The sequence below is a fragment of the Humulus lupulus genome, chromosome 6 (genome assembly GCF_963169125.1).
Source record: "Humulus lupulus chromosome 6, drHumLupu1.1, whole genome shotgun sequence".
Classification (NCBI taxonomy): domain Eukaryota; kingdom Viridiplantae; phylum Streptophyta; class Magnoliopsida; order Rosales; family Cannabaceae; genus Humulus; species Humulus lupulus.
In genome coordinates, this window is record NC_084798.1 from 204,799,481 (window position 1) to 204,823,065 (window position 23,585).

At 29.9% G+C, this 23,585-nt stretch overlaps 2 protein-coding genes across 4 annotated transcripts in view; both read right to left on the bottom strand.

The window, feature by feature from the left end:
- The window catches only part of LOC133783021 (beta-amyrin synthase-like), an 18,826-nt gene extending 3,601 nt beyond the window's left edge, over positions 1-15,225 (bottom strand). The window contains exons 1-3 of the mRNA XM_062222537.1: positions 15,040-15,225; positions 14,784-14,824; positions 6,048-6,120 (exon numbers count right to left, since the gene is read on the bottom strand). Coding sequence (XP_062078521.1) covers positions 6,048-6,120; positions 14,784-14,824; positions 15,040-15,174 — 249 coding nt within the window. The 5' untranslated portion in view covers positions 15,175-15,225. The remainder of the gene's footprint in view (positions 1-6,047; positions 6,121-14,783; positions 14,825-15,039) is intronic.
- Positions 15,226-15,528: 303 nt separating this feature from the next.
- The window catches only part of LOC133783023 (beta-amyrin synthase-like), a 54,048-nt gene continuing 45,991 nt past the window's right edge, over positions 15,529-23,585 (bottom strand). For all 3 annotated transcript variants that reach the window (XM_062222540.1, XM_062222539.1, XM_062222538.1), the window contains one exon: positions 15,529-15,741. In XM_062222540.1, coding sequence (XP_062078524.1) covers positions 15,657-15,741 — 85 coding nt within the window. In that variant the 3' untranslated portion in view covers positions 15,529-15,656. The remainder of the gene's footprint in view (positions 15,742-23,585) is intronic.

Sequence of the window (23,585 nt, forward strand, 5' to 3'; positions counted from 1 at the left end):
GAGTATCAAGCAACCAAGTAGTTCGTCTTATACTGATCAAGCTATTGTGACAAGTTCAGAATCAATTAAATCGTGGTATAGGAGTAAGTCAAGGGGAAATTATGATGGCAGATGAGATAAGTGCAGCCAATCATGTTCTTGGAGAGAAGTTGAATGTTATTATTGTCACAAAAATAGACATGTTAGGAGGAATTGTGAAAAATTGACTAGTCATCTTGAAGCGATGAGAAATCAAGAATACAAAGAGACTTCAGATTCCACTAATGTTATTAGTGCAAGTTTTGAAAGTGATACTAATTTTCTTTCAATTCTTATTGATGAAAATTTTTCTGACTCTTGGATTTTAGATTCTTGTTTTTCAATTCACATGTGCCCATATATGGAGTATTTTGATATATATAAGGCATGCGATTGTTGTATTGTTTTGGTGGCTAATGATTCTAGCTCTAAAGTTATTGGAATGTGAATTGTTAATAAGGTGAAGATGTTTGATGGTGATGTTAGAACATTGGTTGATATAAGACATCTTCCTATCTTGAGGAGGAGCTTAATCTCTCTAGGAGCCTTTGACACTCTAGGTTGTGACTATTCTGCAAAAGATGGTGTAATGACTATTAAGAAATGTGCCTTGGTAGTCATGAATGGTCATATGAGCGAAATTTGTATAAACTAGATGGGAAGACTCTTTTAGGTGGAGCTGTGATGGTGGAGCTAAGTCATAAAATATCATCATATATTGTTGTAAGAGTGAAATAATGCAATAGTGTGGTGAAGACTCCAACCGTAGTCAAAGGTTGTTTGAAGAAAGAAGACATACACTCATAAGAAGAGTGAGACATTGAACTCAATGCATGTTTACTCTTATATATTAATTGTTTGAGTTTTAGAGAATTTGAGTCTATGTGGAGATTGTTGAGTATTGACTCATATATTATAATGGTTTTATATTTATAAAGTTTTATTTTAGGTAATTACTAATTTGTGTAAAATGAATGACTTGATGGGCAAGTTTTCTTGGTGCCCAAGCTTTGCTACTCTATAAATATGTATTTTGTGTATGGAGAGTGTGAGAGTGGGTTTTGAAGAGAAAAGTAAGAGTGGGTTTGAAGTGTCGAGAGTGTGAGTGGGAGTTTGAAGAGTGAAGAAGCAAATTGTGTATTGGGTGGAGAGATTGAGATAACGTTTCAATATATGTTATGTTGAAGTTTGAAGTGAAATAGATCTCTCTTTGTAGGTTTGGAAATTTACCAAACTGAATAATTTTTTTTGTTTCTTATTATTTTGTTGCACTTGGAAAGTTTGTCTTTTATCCCAACATACCTAGTGATGTGACATATATTTTAAACCACACATAAAAATATTGTAATCACACCCTAATAAATTTGAATAATTTAAAACATATATCATATTATTGTGTGCATTTTCTTAGTGGAGATTTGTATTTTAATTCCACCTATTAAAGCAATTTAATCTCATAGTATTTATGATAGTGTAAAAATTTATATAAAAAGTTGTTGAATATTGAACTTATCTGACATATATTAATTTTGATATATATATATATTAATTTTGATAAATATTATTGAAGAAATATATTAATATACTAGGTGCAAACAACGTGCAATGCACATTTTGCTTAGTTTTATTTAGAAAATTTATTAATTATTTTTTATAACTGTCATATAAATTTTAAATAAATAAACAATATTATATATAAAGGAATGTCATAAATATATTAAAAGAAAAATTAAATCAAAACATTGTTTATGTTTTTTTAAAATAATACGATAACTTTTTAGATAAAAAAAACTACCATATTTAAGGTATAAAAGTATTTTGCAAATCATATCTCAATGATTGGAGAATTTTTTTTTTATTCTTGATAGAAGATAATGTTACTCTAATTTCTTATTTAGTTATATAGTCATATTATTTGTACACACGCGACACTTATATATAATATATTTATTATGTATTATATATTATTGTAATAATAATATTTTATAACATGTGAATTTATATTAATATAATTATTAAATGTCTAGTCTTCTATTATATATTATTATTATTATTATTATTATTATTATAATAATGATGTTTTATAACATTTGAATTTAAAGTTAAAGTTAAATTTATATTAATATAATTATTATATATGTAGTCTTATATTAAATATTATTATAATAATGATATTTTATAATATTTGAATTTATATCAATATAATTGATAAATATATATTTTTAAGTTAGTTTTAAAGATATATTTTGTTAAATATTTAAATATTCCGTTAAAGTTAACAAAACAAAACCGTTAAAACCAAAAAATTTCTTTATCTAGACACTTATTATATAGAAGAGATATGTATATTAACCTAGCTTTCGTGCATAATTGGCTATTCATTAATTATGAATAATTTTTCCCGAAAAATCCAATTGATAATTTGTTAGGAAAAAAATCGATTAGAGATCGAAAGTCTAGTTGTGTTTAGTAAATAATGAGAAAATATTAGAAATTAAAATGTTTTACTTTTGCTTTTTAGAGGAAGGAATAGATTATAAGTAACACAAAAAAAGATCTTTTATTTAATTAAAAAAATTAACTTCATAATTTGACTTTGAATATATGCTCCTCCAAGTCTTGAATTGAAGAATTTCACAATATATCGGTTTATTTATATAAAAATTCAATTTTGTAAACACACAATAATTAATTAATATACTTTTTTTTCAAGAAAAACTACATAAACTCATTCATTAATAATATAATTTAATATTATTTATGAATATTTCTATAATAAGAATACGGTCTTAAGGATTATATTTGAAGCTTATATATTAAAAAGGGAAAATTACATATAACACCAAACTATAAAGAAAAATTACTTTTATACGGTTGGGCAGAAATTTTTTCATTTATACGTTGTTCATTTATTTGTTTCTTTTTTACGATTCTAATTAAGAAAGTCAGAGGTAAAGAAATCACTTTGCTCGTTTGTCGCTATCGAAGAAGAACCTTCGAGCGTCCCTTTGCTCGTTCCCAGATTCTGATCGGATCTGTTGCCAGATTCTTATCGGACTGTTATGGAGTGAAAATGATGACTTGTGTTATTTTTAAACACGTTGTTTTTGTGTTGGGTTATTTTATATATAAGGCTGATTATTAAATAGTTTTCCGTAGAGTCTTGGCTTATGAATAGGAAATATCATTTTAGTTAGCTGGGGAGGGAAACCAAGCTGCTTAAAGTTCACATGTTGAGTTTTAATCGGAGGAACTCACTCTTCAAAAGTTATAAACTATAAATATATCAATCTTTCTTTATTGTGTGTTTGAGTGTGAAAAGTAGTGTGGAAAAACCTCTTTGATATTAGTTTCTGTTTTTTGTTTTTAAAATTATGTTATCAGAAATGAGGACAGAAAATTATTTTTGTAGTTTTCAGAAAACAAAAAATATTTGGATAATATTTTCTAAAAATAATTTTTAAGTTTTATTTTTTTTAAATCTTAAATAAAAAATTAACAGATATATTTACAAATAGAAAAATATTTTAAAAATTTGTAATAAATAATGATATAAAATAATTTGAAAGAAAAAAATGATGAAAAATAAGAAGTGAAAAAGTAAGGAAATAAAATTTGAGAATAACAGAAAACAATTTTTTTTGTTATCAAAATTTTCTGATTTTGTAACTTTATTTTTAAAAATTATTTTCTGAAAACAAGGTCAAATACCCAAACTTATTTTCAAAAAATAATTTTTAACTTTTAAAAACAAATTACAATTTTTTAGTTAAGGTTTCAACCAGATTTTTAGAAGTAAACCTGAGTTGAAAACAACATGGGATTGTTGCTTAAATAATATATCAATATCTTCCACTAGTATTTGATTTTGGAAGTATCGTTAGTGACTGTTTGCCGCCGCTAAGATTTGATTGAACCACCATCATAATTGTCAGTTTGCTCTTTTCGCTTTATACTCTAGATGGATGGTGATGATATGAAAGCTTAATAATATTTCAAATGTAATATATATTAGAAAATAATGTTAAATTATCATTTTGGTTTGATGAGAATTTAAGAAGTTACAACAAGTATATATGTGATCGTAATAATATAAAGGAGAAGTTTTGAAAGTTGTTGCGCGGTATTTGTGGGTCAATGAAGTAGTTTTTGTAGTTTTATTTATGTTTAGAACGTAGCTAGGTTGTTTATCTTAATGATGACTGTATTTTTAACATATGATAAAAAATAAAAAATAAAAATAAAAATAAAAATAAAAACCAAAATACACATGCCGTTTACTATATTATATATGAAAAAGTAGTACTTGGAGAAAAGATTTAATCAAATACTTTGCTATGATTATAATTTATAATGTCCACATGAATTTGAGTATATTTATATATATATTTTTTTAGTATATTTCAACTATCAGTATTTCTTTTTTGTATTTTTTTTATAATATTTTTCCAGTTGATATTTTGTACTTTTTTAAGTTTATTTTGAGTATATATTTAGCTTTTCTATTAACATTTCCCTTTGTTATTCCGTTCTGTTTTATTAGTTAAGAGTTTGTTATTTATTCTGTTTTGGTTTACTTCAGCCTATATATATCCAAAGGCTCTTCATTGTAAATAAATCAAGTTTGTTTTGAATAATAAAGTAAACTCTTTTTTCCTGTTATTTTCTTTAGTATATTTTTGGTTGATTTTGTGCTTTTAGTGTATTTTTAGTAAATATAAATTTTTCAATTTTTTTATTGTTGTTGTGTGAGTTGATTTTGGGTATATGTTTAGTATTTTTTTAGTTTTTCTTGACGCATTTTACAATGTTGTGATAAGTTTTTCAATGTTATTCTTTTGTTATTTTTTGTTATTTTTCTTGTTTATTTTGGGTTTTTGTCATATGTTCTTATATATATTTTTAGTTTATTTTTTAGAACATTTTACAATGCAGTAAGAAGTTTTTCAATGTTATTTTGTTGTTGTTTTTAAGTTTATTTTTTGTTGATGCAACATGTTAATGTTTAGTTACTATATAAAAAAATGTTGATGTTTAGTTAATTTGCATATTTTTTTCAACACTATATTGTTGTGGGGTTGCTGTCTAGTTGAGTTTATGTTGCTTTTTGTGTTGTTTAGATTTATATATAGATGTTTTCATGTTGTTTTTTTTAGTTGTTTAAGTTTATATATAGTTGTTATGTTGTTGTGTTGATGTCTAATTATTGTTTATTTATTTTCAGATATATATTTTGATTTTTTTTTTTTAAAAAATATGTTAGTATGCTATGGGTGATTTCTAGTTGTTGTCCAATTGTTGTTTTTTAAAGTGTTAGTATGAAGTGAGTTAATGTTTATTTGTTTTCCAATTGTTGTTTTTTAGTTTATTTTGGATATTTGTTTAGCTGTTTTGAGATATATTTTTAGTTTATTTTGGACACATTTAAAAATGCAGGAAAAAATTGTTTTGAGGTTGCTTTTTTTGTTGTTTTTTAGTTTATTTTGAGTTAATGCAATGAATTGATGTCTAATTGTCTTTTAAACACTTAATTGTTGTGATGTTGTTGTTGTGTTGCATTTAAGTTACTTTTTTGATATTGTATTGCAGTGTGTTGTTTTTTAAAAATGTAAAAATGAGTTTTTTGATGTTATTTTTTAGTTTTTTTTTTGTAATTGCAATGGGTTGCACTGTGTTGTTGTGAGGTTGTTGTCATATTGCTTTCTTATTGTTTGTTTAACGTTATGTTTTGTGGGTTGATGTTTAGTGTAAATCGTATTTTTGTAATTTTTGAAACATTAAAATCGTATTTTTTAAAACTTGATGAGTTAGTAAAAATTAAAATAAAATAAGGATCGTAAAAATGTAAAAAAAAAAAATCATAAAAAATGAGTATTTATGAAGAAAAAAAAACCTATTAAAAAATGAGTGCTTCATATTTTCTTTGAAGCACATCCATCAATATGTGAATTTATTAATAAGGAATTGTGAAATGAAATAAATATTAGAAATTTGGAAAGTACATAAGAAAAAATAAATTATAGTACTACCTGCATCTTCATTCCATCTTCAGCAACCCATAGATAGTCCGGAATCCTAGCAAGGTGTTTTTTAAAATAATCTCCACACTACAAAAATCAGGGCCTATACCGAGAACAAATGTCCTCGGTATAAGCCGAAATGTCCTCGGTATATCTTATACCGAGACAATGTCGTCGGTATAAAGTTGTCGGTACAGCCGCGTCGGTAAAACAAAACGTCTACCGACGACATTCAAAATGTTCTCGGTATACGTTTTACCGAGGATAATGTCCTCGGTAGAAAGTGACAAATGTCCTCGGTACAACAAACCTCAATTTCTCATCGTACTGGTATATACCGACATCTTGGTGGTATATACCGAGGACAATGTCCTCGGTATAGACTTGTCCCCAATTTTTTTTTATATTTGTTATTCCCTTATTTATTTATTTATTTTGAATTAAATATAAGAAAATAGAATAAAATTAAAACACTTATATTAAAGATATAAATAAAAACATAAGAGTGTATTCGTTGAATTAAAATAAAGACTTGTCTTAAACATGATAATGTAATAGTCAATTGTAATAAAATTCATACATAAGTCCTACTGAGTCGGTGCTCCAACATCAGGATCATCGGGTGGTGGTGGTGGGGCAGATTGAGATCCCGGGGTGATACAATGAGTCCGGACATGCTCCCCTAACTGTCAAAGACGCTCTCTCATCTCAGACAACTCTTCATCTCTAGTTTGTGAAGGACGAAAAGCAAATGGAGTTCGGTCCCTTATGTTAAGGATACGTCCATATCCTTTCTGGTGGCCCCGTCGTTTTCCGAAGACATTTTGTACCAAAGATATGTCTTCATCTTCAGGCGCACTCGAAACTGGTGTGGAACTCTCAGTATCAGTTGCCTGTGTCTGCTGTGTGTCGCGGTATGCACGCAATTCCTCCTGTGATACAATGTATAATGTAATTAAAATTTTGAAACAATTAAAAATTTGAAAAATGTTTAAAAAAACTTAACGTACCCAAGTATTTTTTGCTGTCTCTGTCACCCACCCTGTGCCTGATTTATGGTGAGTATCCATCCAGCTATCCGGGATGGACTCAAGTTGCCCAGTCTCTAAATTGCGCTGTCACGTACATATATTTTTATAAAATTAATAATTAAACGTAAATAAGAAAAATAAACTAAAAAATAATTAATTAACTAACCTTTTTATAGCGTAAGGCTGGGATTGACTGAGAACCTCCATAGCTAAGCTCTTTCAATTTCTTTCTATTTTCCTTGTTGACCACAGAACGTTTCTGCAAAAAGTTATCGTTAGTAATATATTTAATTAAGATAGTTAAGTTTAGCAAGAAATTAATACCGTAATTTCTGGGCGACGGAAAAAATCAATTGCTTTTTGCCACTACGTATCCGTGCAACCACCATAACGATTTTGTGGCCCATTAATCGTTAAGTGCTCTTTAATATCGTACTTCCAGTCAGAATACTTTTTAGCACACGAAGTATCAATGCCTCTCAAGATCCCAGGCATATGCCCTTCTCCATATCTAGTACGCCCAATATCAAACAAATCATCCTAATTTACAAACATTTATTAGTAAATATCATATATAACATAAAATGAGAATTAACATAAAAATACATAAACTACTTACTTCCAAATGTGCAAGTATTCTTTCTTTCGAGGCATTTGGTACTTTTGACCATTGAGGACAGTCCGGATCTGTGTACTGTCGAACAAGTAATCCGAGCTCTCTTGAGAAATTTGAGCTGTACTCTCCGATCTCTTTATATGTTCTCCCCCGCACATCCCACTCGAGAGGGAGAGGACGCCCCAACTGTTCCCTCTTTTCCCGCGTGTTCAATCCCTTATGGCGTCCACGTTTACTTGGAGGCGCTATTGTATGCAAATTCAATATTTTAAAATTAATATGGATTAATTGTTAAATTTTAAGGAGTATATCAATGTGTAAAATATTACCTCGTTCACAATCAGCTGGGATATCTGCCGGTCCACGTGGAGGATCGCATCCTCCACCATCACCCCCGTGAGATTGAGCAATAACATCAGCCATATCTGTCAAATTAATCGATATTAAAATTACATTTATCAGTTAAAAATGACAATATAAAATTATTTATTGTTAAAAATAATTACTTCAACATATTATAAAATTACCACTTAATTATCACTATAATAATCTTCACTATCATCATCGGTTTCTATGTGTTCATCTTTCTCTTCATCATCTTCATATTCAACCTCCTCCTCCTCCTCCTCCACTTCCTCTTCCTCCTCCTCCTCTTCTTCTTCCATTTCCTCCTCCCTCTCCTCCTCAATTGCAACATTATCTATCTCACCAAATTGTAATGGAGCCCCCGTACGTTCAAAGCTGATTTGTGGCAACGGTCCAAGATCAACGAATAATTGGAAATTAGAGGAACTAGTGTCGTGCATAACATCTACTTCTACATCCTCCGCTTGTTCTTCAACTAGTGGGATGTCCCACACATTTCTGTGATGCACTTCTTGGACGACTTTCCAATGAGATTTATTTTTAAGGTCTTCAATGTAGAAAACTTGGTTAGCCTGAGTTGCTAAGATAAATTTATCATCTTTGAAGGCCTCCGAACTGGTTTTGATACTCGTTATGTTTTGCTCAAACTTTAATCCTGAAGACCGATTAGTGTCAAACCATTTGCACTTAAATAATACAACAGAACAACCAGAAAGATAAGACATCACTAAAACTTCTTCCAACTGGCCGTAATAAGTACTATTTTCGACACCCGCTACAGAGACTCCACTATTTTGAGTTTTGCGATTCTTGTCCCTGTCATAACACAAAAATCTTACTCCATTTACAACACACCCAGGGTACGACGCAACACGAGTTGAAGAACCGTTTGCTAAAGAGATTAATTCTTCATCTACTTCCAAGGATCCTGTTTGTCGAAGATGATAAATCTTATTATAAAACCAATTAGGAAATTCCTCTCTATGTAATTGGTCTAGGTTTTCAACACCTCTAGTCTGTAGAATTTCCCTATGCTCTCTGCAAAAAACAAAAACAACTAATTTAAGAGCTACTAATAAGAGTTATAATAAACATGCAATGAAATGATGAACTACTTTAATTACTTACCGAAGATATGGCAAGATCTCATTGCAGTTGTTTAGAATATACCAATCTGCTATTTTCTTCACTTCATCTTCCAAAATTGTCAATGATTTCTTACCAATTGGACGACCCTGAGATCGAAAGACCGACATCTTTTTAAGTGATGGACCAACATCTACATTTCGGTCTGGACGATTGAACTTTGTCTCAACACCTTTCAAGTACATGGAGCAAAATGTTAATGCCTCATCAACCACATATCCTTCTGCTATTGAGCCCTCTGGACGTGCTTTGTTACGGACATAATTCTTCAATTTTTTCATATACCTTTCAAAAGGATACATCCACCTCATGTGAACCGGTCCTCCAAGTATTGCTTCTTCCGGTAAATGTATTAGTAGATGGACCATGATATCGAAAAAAAGCAGGTGGGAAAATATTCTCTAACTTGCAAACAATCTCAACAATTGAAGTTTGGACTTTTTCTAAATCTGAGACTTTTAGAGTTCTCGCACAAATGAGCTTGAAGAAAGTGCATAACTCAATAATAGTTGTACTCATTGATTTCTCTAGGAATGCATGCACACCAACTGGCAAAAGGCGTTGCATAATGATGTGACAATCATGCGATTTCAAACCAGTTATCTTATTGTCATTGTCAATCACATTTTTCCTTAGGTTAGATCCAAAACCATCTGGAAACTTCACTGATTTAAGAAATCGACAAAACTTTTGGCGATCTTCAACAGTGAAAGTGAATTTGGCCGCAGGCTTTTGTATCCGACCATTCAACTTCCTCAGCTGTAACTCTGGTCTCATCTTCATCTTCTCCAAGTCTACTCTGGCACTAACTGTGTCTTTGGTCTTATTCTCCAGCCCAACTATTGTGCCTACTAAACTGTCACACACAATTTTCTCAACATGCATAACATCTAGATTGTGTCGCAACATTATGTTGGCCCAATATGGGAGCTCAAAAAATATACTTTTTTTCCGCCAACCAACTTGCTCTTTTGTACGCTTTCTTTTTTGGCCGCCATAACTGACATGCTTACCAGGAAGAGAATCAGGTATAAAACTCATTTGTGTGAACATTTCTTGCATGGTTAATGGCTGTGGTGGTAATCTCTTTTCAACGACACCATATGTCTTCTTGTCCCTTCTAATGACATGTTTGATTGGTAAAAAATGTCTATGACCATAAAAAGCAACCTTCTTTTGTAAACGAATAGATGGTGTTGCCACATTGCAAGTAGAGCAAGCATGATAACCTTGAGCAGTCCATCCAGAAAGGCTACTCCTTGCTGGGTAATCGTTTATAGTCCACATCAAAGCTGCCCGAAGAGTGAAGAAACTGCCATCGACTGCATCTCGAGTCTGTACACCAGTCACCCATAATTCTTTTAACTCATCAATCAATGGTCTTAAGAAAACATCAAAATCTTTTCCTGGCGAATGAGGTCCCGGAATTAATAAACTCAACATGAAATTAGTTTCTCTCATGCACAACCATGGTGGCAAGTTATATGTCGTCAACACTACTGGCCACATACTATAAGACAGACTCATATTACCAAAGGGATTGAATCCATCTGCAGCCAATCCAAGCCGCACATTCCTGGGTTCCATTGCAAATGTTGGATTATTTCGGTCAAAGTCCTTCCAAGCTTTCCCATCAGCAGGATGACGCAATACACCATCTTCTTTTATACGTTGCTCGTGATGCCATCTCATATGTTGAGCAATGTGCCTCGATGCATATTTTTGCATTAACCTAGGGGTTAAAGGAAAATAACGCATCACTTTATGAGGCACTTTCTTTCCCTTGGTGTTCTTGTCCACCCATCGATCCTCTCCACAAACAGGACATTTGCTTTTTCCAGCATGTTCTTTCCAAAACAGTGCGCAATCATGCTTGCAGACATGGATTGACTCGTAGCCCAATCCAAGTTTCCGCAACAACCTTTTCGCTGCATAGTGCGATTTTGGAAGCTTATTTGGGGCTGGAAATGCATCATGTAACAACTCCAGCATTCCATCAAATATTTTGTTGGGAATTTTTCCCAACACTTTGAAATGCATTAACTTCACTAGGAAATTCAATGAAGTGTAATTTTGACACCCGGGGAATAATGGAGCCTCGATCTCAGCAAACAAATCGTTATAATGTTGCCCACTCCTGTAGTCAGTTGTAGGTATCTCTTGACCGCGCTCATTCTCCGCTTGTTCGTCATTGTCATTTTGCATAAGATCAGTGAGAACATCCATCATCTCATCTTCATCATTTTGATCTATCCGAGCTCTCATTGGTATTATTTCATCCTCTCCATGCCAATGCCAATTGGTATATTTCCGTAGAAAACCATTTACAAAAAGATGATTTTCTAATACATCAATCGTCTGAAATTCAACGTTGACACACCTCCTACACGGACATTTCACCAATCCCCTTGAGTCAACGCACTGCCGGGCTCTCTGGAGAAAATCCATCACACCAGCCTCATACTCATCGGATAATCGATCTGTCAAATTAATCCAACTCTTGTCGATTGACATTGTATGAATGTAGCACTGCACGGAACACTAATCATCAAACTTACAATCAATTTGTGTGTGTCCTAATTCAGAGAGAGGCAAATGTAAGAGTCTTCAATGACTCACCCTCTCTAAACGGGTCTAAGGCTTCTTGTGATGAACACTAAAAAAATATAATATTATCACTATGTGATAATAATACTATTATATCTTTGGTAATAATTTCTTATTACCAAAGAAAAAAGCAAATATAATTAAATATGTTTTTTTAATGTCTTATGCTTTTTGAAGTTAATTATGTTGTTTTATGATATCTAACTATAATATATTTCAGTGTAAATATTATTAAACTTATTTAAATTTGACATATTAATTTAGTATTTATTAAATTACATATTTTACTTATGCTTTATTGAATAGTTTGATTAATTTAAACAAAATTTCTAAAATTTGTTTAAAATTTATTTAACTACTTTAGGATTAATTTTTATTTTTATTAAAATTTAGTTGCATAATGTTAATGTTAATTTTTTTTATTCTTAATTTTAAAATATATTATTTATATAAAAAACATAAATTATTCAAAAATTGAAAAAAAATATTAAAAAAAATACAGAAAAATTAAAAACAACTAACAAATAATATTAAAAACATATTTTTTTAATTTTAATTTTAATAATGATTAAAACTAACAAATATTAAATTTAATTTTTTTAATTTTAATTTTAATTTTAATTTTAATTTTAATAATGGTTTTCTAATAATATATTTGTTAATTTTATTTAATCAGAACTAACACATATTATTTTTTTACATATTAATTTAGTATTTATTAAATTACATATTTTACTTATGCTTTATTGAATAGTTTGATTAATTTAAAAAAAAATTCTAAGATTTGTTTAAAATTTATTTAACTACTTTAGGATTTAATTATTACTTAAATTATTTAATTAATGTTTATTTTTATTAAAATTTAGTTGCATAATGTTAATGTTAATTTTTTTAATCTTAATTTTAAAATATATTATTTTACTTATCAATTCACTATTTATTAAATTAGAAATTTTATTGAGTACTTCTACTAATATTCACAATATCTCTAAATTTTACAATTCTAAAAAAATATTAAATATGTTTACTAATATGTTTAATACACATAAAATTCACCAAAACAACATAGAATTTAATTTAAAAAAAATACTAATCAATCATATAACAATTTTCCAATTCCTAATATCATTTTTACTAATACATATTTTGAAAACCTAAAAATAAATACATTCTATCTAATATAATAATTTCATATTTTTATTAAAATTAATATTATATTATTTATATAAAAAAACATAAATTATTCAAAAATTGAAAAAAAAATTAAAAAAATACAGAAAAATTAAAAAAAAACTTACCAATGCCTTCAATATCTTGCTAGCAATCTCTTTAGTCCAACAAAAACCGAATACCCAACCTTCAAACAAAAATTACAAAATATCATTATACAATTTCATAAATATATATATATATATATAAAATGAATAAATCGTTAGAATTACTTTAAGATTTATTACTTATTTAAATAAAATTTGAGGATTAATGTTTATTTTTATTAAAATTTGGTTACATAATGTTATTGCTAATTTGATTTAATCATGATTAAAAATATATTATACAACTTATCAATTCACTATTTCTTAAATTATAAATTTTATTGAGTATTTTTAATTCTAAAAAAAATTGGGCAGCATAACGGCTGTATTTTCATATATCCCAAAATTTAAAAACCTGCAAATAATACATAAAAAAATATCCAGTCGCAGAACATACACAAAGTAATACAAATACATTGTAAATGACTATATAATTTATAATTATTACTCTAAATTTTATTAATTATTCAATTTTCTATTTAAAATATCATAATTCTACTAAAAATTAACAACAAAAACAAAACATCAATATTCATCAACACTAAGAATAAAAAAATTAACAACAACAACAAAATTCAAATTAAATAAACAAAACTCACTCTAATAATCAAAATTTATTAACCAAATCTAATAATCTAAAACTAAAATTATTTAACTCAATCTAAAAAACAAACAATCAAATATTAAATTTTCATATAAACATATATTTATAACTAAAAGTCAAATTATATACCTAAAAAATAAATTATTAAATTAATAAATTTTCATACTAATAAATTAATTATTTATTATAGGATTAAACTAACTAAATCTTAAAACTATATATGTATTTTACAAAAACACTACACAATATATTATTTCCTCTAAATTGGATATCACTAAATTTTTAACTAATTTTCATCACAAATTATTATTTTTACCTATTTTAATTACATAATCAGAAATTATATATATAATATAACAAATAAAAATATATTAACAATATTAAACAAATTATAAATAAAACCCTAAATATATTTATGCAAAAAATATAAATAAAACCAAAAAATTACAAAGAAAATGTGAAATACCTCTAAAACCGCTGGTATACAATGCAAAACCTGAAAAAATACCACGAAAAACTCATTATAAAAAATCAAAACTGAAAAAAAATTTAACAATTTATACAAAAAAAAAAACTGAAATATTTGTAAATCATTACCTCAATAAGCCTTATAGCCACATAAATCACCTTTGGAAGGGAAAATTTGACCAAAAACAAAGTTTGTGGGGGCCGAAATCCAGCAAAACAGAAATGGGGGGCGGAGAAAACGGGGTTTGAAGGTTTTCCGTTTCAGAGAAATGAGCTCTCTGTTTGGGGAAGATGAAGATTATAAAGACCCTATACCGAGAACATGTTCTCGGTATAGGGTCCTCGGTACACACACTAAAATGAAATAACCGCGTAAAAAAGGCGGGAGTCTGAATTAACTATACCGAGTACACGTCCTCGGTAAAGACCTCGGTAAAGACCCTATACCGAGAATATGTTCTCGGTATAGGGTCATCGGTACACATACTAGAATGAAAAGAACCGCGTGAAGGAGGCAGGTGTGTAAAAGATCTATACCGAGAACTTGTACTCGGTACTATGTTCTCGGTATAGGACGTTTTTTTTGTAGTGCCATTTGGATTTTCAACCCAACAAGAAAGCATACATAATACCTGTCAATAATCCATGAAATTAATATGTGAAAAATACTATTAGATCAAGTTGACCTCATGATTAAATTAAAAACGAAAACAAAAAGAATGCAATATATGTTATACATGTTACTTTTAACACATTAAATCCAACTATTAAATTATGTGTATGAAATCTATATTTGTATTTATTGATTTGAAAAAAAAAGGACATGCTCTTCATTATGTTATATTACCTTTTCAACACATCCAATGGTAATGTATCGACTATTCTCATCCTCGTAATGAATATATTCCATTGTTACTTGTAGAGCTTTCTCTCTAATCAATTTATTTAAGGGCCATCGAGTAAGTAAAGGCTCGGCACACATGTATAGACTATCCCAAAGCAAATTTTGTATCCATGGATGAGGATAATATAGATCCTCCTACAAGAAAATATACATATATGATATTAGTTATGTATCTCAAACTACAAAAATATGAGCATACGTATAATACATGCACTGTGTTGTTGTGAGGTTGTTGTCATATTGCTTTCTTATTGTTTGTTTAACGTTATGTTTTGTGGGTTGATGTTTAGTGTAAATCGTATTTTTGTAATTTTTGAAACATTAAAATCGTATTTTTTAAAACTTGATGAGTTAGTAAAAATTAAAATAAAATAAGGATCGTAAAAATGTAAAAAAAAAAATCATAAAAAATGAGTATTTATGAAGAAAAAAAAACCTATTAAAAAATGAGTGCTTCATATTTTCTTTGAAGCACATCCATCAATATGTGAATTTATTAATAAGGAATTGTGAAATGAAATAAATATTAGAAATTTGGAAAGTACATAAGAAAAAATAAATTATAGTACTACCTGCATCTTCATTCCATCTTCAGCAACCCATAGATAGTCCGGAATCCTAGCAAGGTGTTTTTTAAAATAATCTCCACACTACAAAAATCAGGGCCTATACCGAGAACAAATGTCCTCGGTATAAGCCGAAATGTCCTCGGTATATCTTATACCGAGACAATGTCGTCGGTATAAAGTTGTCGGTACAGCCGCGTCGGTAAAACAAAACGTCTACCGATGACATTCAAAATGTTCTCGGTATACGTTTTACCGAGGATAATGTCCTCGGTAGAAAGTGACAAATGTCCTCGGTACAACAAACCTCAATTTCTCATCGTACTGGTATATACCGACATCTTGGTGGTATATACCGAGGACAATGTCCTCGGTATAGACTTGTCCCCAATTTTTTTTTATATTTGTTATTCCCTTATTTATTTATTTATTTTGAATTAAATATAAGAAAATAGAATAAAATTAAAACACTTATATTAAAGATATAAATAAAAACATAAGAGTGTATTCGTTGAATTAAAATAAAGACTTGTCTTAAACATGATAATGTAATAGTCAATTGTAATAAAATTCATACATAAGTCCTACTGAGTCGGTGCTCCAACATCAGGATCATCGGGTGGTGGTGGTGGGGCAGATTGAGATCCCGGGGTGATACAATGAGTCCGGACATGCTCCCCTAACTGTCAAAGACGCTCTCTCATCTCAGACAACTCTTCATCTCTAGTTTGTGAAGGACGAAAAGCAAATGGAGTTCGGTCCCTTATGTTAAGGATACGTCCATATCCTTTCTGGTGGCCCCGTCGTTTTCCGAAGACATTTTGTACCAAAGATATGTCTTCATCTTCAGGCGCACTCGAAACTGGTGTGGAACTCTCAGTATCAGTTGCCTGTGTCTGCTGTGTGTCGCGGTATGCACGCAATTCCTCCTGTGATACAATGTATAATGTAATTAAAATTTTGAAACAATTAAAAATTTGAAAAATGTTTAAAAAAACTTAACGTACCCAAGTATTTTTTGCTGTCTCTGTCACCCACCCTGTGCCTGATTTATGGTGAGTATCCATCCAGCTATCCGGGATGGACTCAAGTTGCCCAGTCTCTAAATTGCGCTGTCACGTACATATATTTTTATAAAATTAATAATTAAACGTAAATAAGAAAAATAAACTAAAAAATAATTAATTAACTAACCTTTTTATAGCGTAAGGCTGGGATTGACTGAGAACCTCCATAGCTAAGCTCTTTCAATTTCTTTCTATTTTCCTTGTTGACCACAGAACGTTTCTGCAAAAAGTTATCGTTAGTAATATATTTAATTAAGATAGTTAAGTTTAGCAAGAAATTAATACCGTAATTTCTGGGCGACGGAAAAAATCAATTGCTTTTTGCCACTACGTATCCGTGCAACCACCATAACGATTTTGTGGCCCATTAATCGTTAAGTGCTCTTTAATATCGTACTTCCAGTCAGAATACTTTTTAGCACACGAAGTATCAATGCCTCTCAAGATCCCAGGCATATGCCCTTCTCCATATCTAGTACGCCCAATATCAAACAAATCATCCTAATTTACAAACATTTATTAGTAAATATCATATATAACATAAAATGAGAATTAACATAAAAATACATAAACTACTTACTTCCAAATGTGCAAGTATTCTTTCTTTCGAGGCATTTGGTACTTTTGACCATTGAGGACAGTCCGGATCTGTGTACTGTCGAACAAGTAATCCGAGCTCTCTTGAGAAATTTGAGCTGTACTCTCCGATCTCTTTATATGTTCTCCCCCGCACATCCCACTCGAGAGGGAGAGGACGCCCCAACTGTTCCCTCTTTTCCCGCGTGTTCAATCCCTTATGGCGTCCACGTTTACTTGGAGGCGCTATTGTATGCAAATTCAATATTTTAAAATTAATATGGATTAATTGTTAAATTTTAAGGAGTATATCAATGTGTAAAATATTACCTCGTTCACAATCAGCTGGGATATCTGCCGGTCCACGTGGAGGATCGCATCCTCCACCATCACCCCCGTGAGATTGAGCAATAACATCAGCCATATCTGTCAAATTAATCGATATTAAAATTACATTTATCAGTTAAAAATGACAATATAAAATTATTTATTGTTAAAAATAATTACTTCAACATATTATAAAATTACCACTTAATTATCACTATAATAATCTTCACTATCATCATCGGTTTCTATGTGTTCATCTTTCTCTTCATCATCTTCATATTCAACCTCCTCCTCCTCCTCCTCCACTTCCTCTTCCTCCTCCTCCTCTTCTTCTTCCATTTCCTCCTCCCTCTCCTCCTCAATTGCAACATTATCTATCTCACCAAATTGTAATGGAGCCCCCGTACGTTCAAAGCTGATTTGTGGCAACGGTCCAAGATCAACGAATAATTGGAAATTAGAGGAACTAGTGTCGTGCATAACATCTACTTCTACATCCTCCGCTTGTTCTTCAACTAGTGGGATGTCCCACACATTTCTGTGATGCACTTCTTGGACGACTTTCCAATGAGATTTATTTTTAAGGTCTTCAATGTAGAAAACTTGGTTAGCCTGAGTTGCTAAGATAAATTTATCATCTTTGAAGGCCTCCGAACTGGTTTTGATACTCGTTATGTTTTGCTCAAACTTTAATCCTGAAGACCGATTAGTGTCAAACCATTTGCACTTAAATAATACAACAGAACAACCAGAAAGATAAGACATCACTAAAACTTCTTCCAACTGGCCGTAATAAGTACTATTTTCGACACCCGCTACAGAGACTCCACTATTTTGAGTTTTGCGATTCTTGTCCCTGTCATAACACAAAAATCTTACTCCATTTACAACACACCCAGGGTACGACGCAACACGAGTTGAAGAACCGTTTGCTAAAGAGATTAATTCTTCATCTACTTCCAAGGATCCTGTTTGTCGAAGATGATAAATCTTATTATAAAACCAATTAGGAAATTCCTCTCTATGTAATTGGTCTAGGTTTTCAACACCTCTAGTCTGTAGAATTTCCCTATGCTCTCTGCAAAAAACAAAAACAACTAATTTAAGAGCTACTAATAAGAGTTATAATAAACATGCAATGAAATGATGAACTACTTTAATTACTTACCGAAGATATGGCAAGATCTCATTGCAGTTGTTTAGAATATACCAATCTGCTATTTTCTTCACTTCATCTTCCAAAATTGTCAATGATTTCTTACCAATTGGACGACCCTGAGATCGAAAGACCGACATCTTTTTAAGTGATGGACCAACATCTACATTTCGGTCTGGACGATTGAACTTTGTCTCAACACCTTTCAAGTACATGGAGCAAAATGTTAATGCCTCATCAACCACATATCCTTCTGCTATTGAGCCCTCTGGACGTGCTTTGTTACGGACATAATTCTTCAATTTTTTCATATACCTTTCAAAAGGATACATCCACCTCATGTGAACCGGTCCTCCAAGTATTGCTTCTTCCGGTAAATGTATTAGTAGATGGACCATGATATCGAAAAAAAGCAGGTGGGAAAATATTCTCTAACTTGCAAACAATCTCAACAATTGAAGTTTGGACTTTTTCTAAATCTGAGACTTTTAGAGTTCTCGCACAAATGAGCTTGAAGAAAGTGCATAACTCAATAATAGTTGTACTCATTGATTTCTCTAGGAATGCATGCACACCAACTGGCAAAAGGCGTTGCATAATGATGTGACAATCATGCGATTTCAAACCAGTTATCTTATTGTCATTGTCAATCACATTTTTCCTTAGGTTAGATCCAAAACCATCTGGAAACTTCACTGATTTAAGAAATCGACAAAACTTTTGGCGATCTTCAACAGTGAAAGTGAATTTGGCCGCAGGCTTTTGTATCCGACCATTCAACTTCCTCAGCTGTAACTCTGGTCTCATCTTCATCTTCTCCAAGTCTACTCTGGCACTAACTGTGTCCTTGGTCTTATTCTCCAGCCCAACTATTGTGCCTACTAAACTGTCACACACAATTTTCTCAACATGCATAACATCTAGATTGTGTCGCAACATTATGTTGGCCCAATATGGGAGCTCAAAAAATATACTTTTTTTCCGCCAACCAACTTGCTCTTTTGTACGCTTTCTTTTTTGGCCGCCATAACTGACATGCTTACCAGGAAGAGAATCAGGTATAAAACTCATTTGTGTGAACATTTCTTGCATGGTTAATGGCTGTGGTGGTAATCTCTTTTCAACGACACCATATGTCTTCTTGTCCCTTCTAATGACATGTTTGATTGGTAAAAAATGTCTATGACCATAAAAAGCAACCTTCTTTTGTAAACGAATAGATGGTGTTGCCACATTGCAAGTAGAGCAAGCATGATAACCTTGAGCAGTCCATCCAGAAAGGCTACTCCTTGCTGGGTAATCGTTTATAGTCCACATCAAAGCTGCCCGAAGAGTGAAGAAACTGCCATCGACTGCATCTCGAGTCTGTACACCAGTCACCCATAATTCTTTTAACTCATCAATCAATGGTCTTAAGAAAACATCAAAATCTTTTCCTGGCGAATGAGGTCCCGGAATTAATAAACTCAACATGAAATTAGTTTCTCTCATGCACAACCATGGTGGCAAGTTATATGTCGTCAACACTACTGGCCACATACTATAAGACAGACTCATATTACCAAAGGGATTGAATCCATCTGCAGCCAATCCAAGCCGCACATTCCTGGGTTCCATTGCAAATGTTGGATTATTTCGGTCAAAGTCCTTCCAAGCTTTCCCATCAGCAGGATGACGCAATACACCATCTTCTTTTATACGTTGCTCGTGATGCCATCTCATATGTTGAGCAATGTGCCTCGATGCATATTTTTGCATTAACCTAGGGGTTAAAGGAAAATAACGCATCACTTTATGAGGCACTTTCTTTCCCTTGGTGTTCTTGTCCACCCATCGATCCTCTCCACAAACAGGACATTTGCTTTTTCCAGCATGTTCTTTCCAAAACAGTGCGCAATCATGCTTGCAGACATGGATTGACTCGTAGCCCAATCCAAGTTTCCGCAACAACCTTTTCGCTGCATAGTGCGATTTTGGAAGCTTATTTGGGGCTGGAAATGCATCATGTAACAACTCCAGCATTCCATCAAATATTTTGTTGGGAATTTTTCCCAACACTTTGAAATGCATTAACTTCACTAGGAAATTCAATGAAGTGTAATTTTGACACCCGGGGAATAATGGAGCCTCGATCTCAGCAAACAAATCGTTATAATGTTGCCCACTCCTGTAGTCAGTTGTAGGTATCTCTTGACCGCGCTCATTCTCCGCTTGTTCGTCATTGTCATTTTGCATAAGATCAGTGAGAACATCCATCATCTCATCTTCATCATTTTGATCTATCCGAGCTCTCATTGGTATTATTTCATCCTCTCCATGCCAATGCCAATTGGTATATTTCCGTAGAAAACCATTTACAAAAAGATGATTTTCTAATACATCAATCGTCTGAAATTCAACGTTGACACACCTCCTACACGGACATTTCACCAATCCCCTTGAGTCAACGCACTGCCGGGCTCTCTGGAGAAAATCCATCACACCAGCCTCATACTCATCGGATAATCGATCTGTCAAATTAATCCAACTCTTGTCGATTGACATTGTATGAATGTAGCACTGCACGGAACACTAATCATCAAACTTACAATCAATTTGTGTGTGTCCTAATTCAGAGAGAGGCAAATGTAAGAGTCTTCAATGACTCACCCTCTCTAAACGGGTCTAAGGCTTCTTGTGATGAACACTAAAAAAATATAATATTATCACTATGTGATAATAATACTATTATATCTTTGGTAATAATTTCTTATTACCAAAGAAAAAAGCAAATATAATTAAATATGTTTTTTTAATGTCTTATGCTTTTTGAAGTTAATTATGTTGTTTTATGATATCTAACTATAATATATTTCAGTGTAAATATTATTAAACTTATTTAAATTTGACATATTAATTTAGTATTTATTAAATTACATATTTTACTTATGCTTTATTGAATAGTTTGATTAATTTAAACAAAATTTCTAAAATTTGTTTAAAATTTATTTAACTACTTTAGGATTAATTTTTATTTTTATTAAAATTTAGTTGCATAATGTTAATGTTAATTTTTTTTATTCTTAATTTTAAAATATATTATTTATATAAAAAACATAAATTATTCAAAAATTGAAAAAAAATATTAAAAAAAATACAGAAAAATTAAAAACAACTAACAAATAATATTAAAAACATATTTTTTTAATTTTAATTTTAATAATGATTAAAACTAACAAATATTAAATTTAATTTTTTTAATTTTAATTTTAATTTTAATTTTAATTTTAATAATGGTTTTCTAATAATATATTTGTTAATTTTATTTAATCAGAACTAACACATATTATTTTTTTACATATTAATTTAGTATTTATTAAATTACATATTTTACTTATGCTTTATTGAATAGTTTGATTAATTTAAAAAAAAATTCTAAGATTTGTTTAAAATTTATTTAACTACTTTAGGATTTAATTATTACTTAAATTATTTAATTAATGTTTATTTTTATTAAAATTTAGTTGCATAATGTTAATGTTAATTTTTTTAATCTTAATTTTAAAATATATTATTTTACTTATCAATTCACTATTTATTAAATTAGAAATTTTATTGAGTACTTCTACTAATATTCACAATATCTCTAAATTTTACAATTCTAAAAAAATATTAAATATGTTTACTAATATGTTTAATACACATAAAATTCACCAAAACAACATAGAATTTAATTTAAAAAAAATACTAATCAATCATATAACAATTTTCCAATTCCTAATATCATTTTTACTAATACATATTTTGAAAACCTAAAAATAAATACATTCTATCTAATATAATAATTTCATATTTTTATTAAAATTAATATTATATTATTTATATAAAAAAACATAAATTATTCAAAAATTGAAAAAAAAATTAAAAAAATACAGAAAAATTAAAAAAAAACTTACCAATGCCTTCAATATCTTGCTAGCAATCTCTTTAGTCCAACAAAAACCGAATACCCAACCTTCAAACAAAAATTACAAAATATCATTATACAATTTCATAAATATATATATATATATAAAATGAATAAATCGTTAGAATTACTTTAAGATTTATTACTTATTTAAATAAAATTTGAGGATTAATGTTTATTTTTATTAAAATTTGGTTACATAATGTTATTGCTAATTTGATTTAATCATGATTAAAAATATATTATACAACTTATCAATTCACTATTTCTTAAATTATAAATTTTATTGAGTATTTTTAATTCTAAAAAAAATTGGGCAGCATAACGGCTGTATTTTCATATATCCCAAAATTTAAAAACCTGCAAATAATACATAAAAAAATATCCAGTCGCAGAACATACACAAAGTAATACAAATACATTGTAAATGACTATATAATTTATAATTATTACTCTAAATTTTATTAATTATTCAATTTTCTATTTAAAATATCATAATTCTACTAAAAATTAACAACAAAAACAAAGCATCAATATTCATCAACACTAAGAATAAAAAAATTAACAACAACAACAAAATTCAAATTAAATAAACAAAACTCACTCTAATAATCAAAATTTATTAACCAAATCTAATAATCTAAAACTAAAATTATTTAACTCAATCTAAAAAACAAACAATCAAATATTAAATTTTCATATAAACATATATTTATAACTAAAAGTCAAATTATATACCTAAAAAATAAATTATTAAATTAATAAATTTTCATACTAATAAATTAATTATTTATTATAGGATTAAACTAACTAAATCTTAAAACTATATATGTATTTTACAAAAACACTAC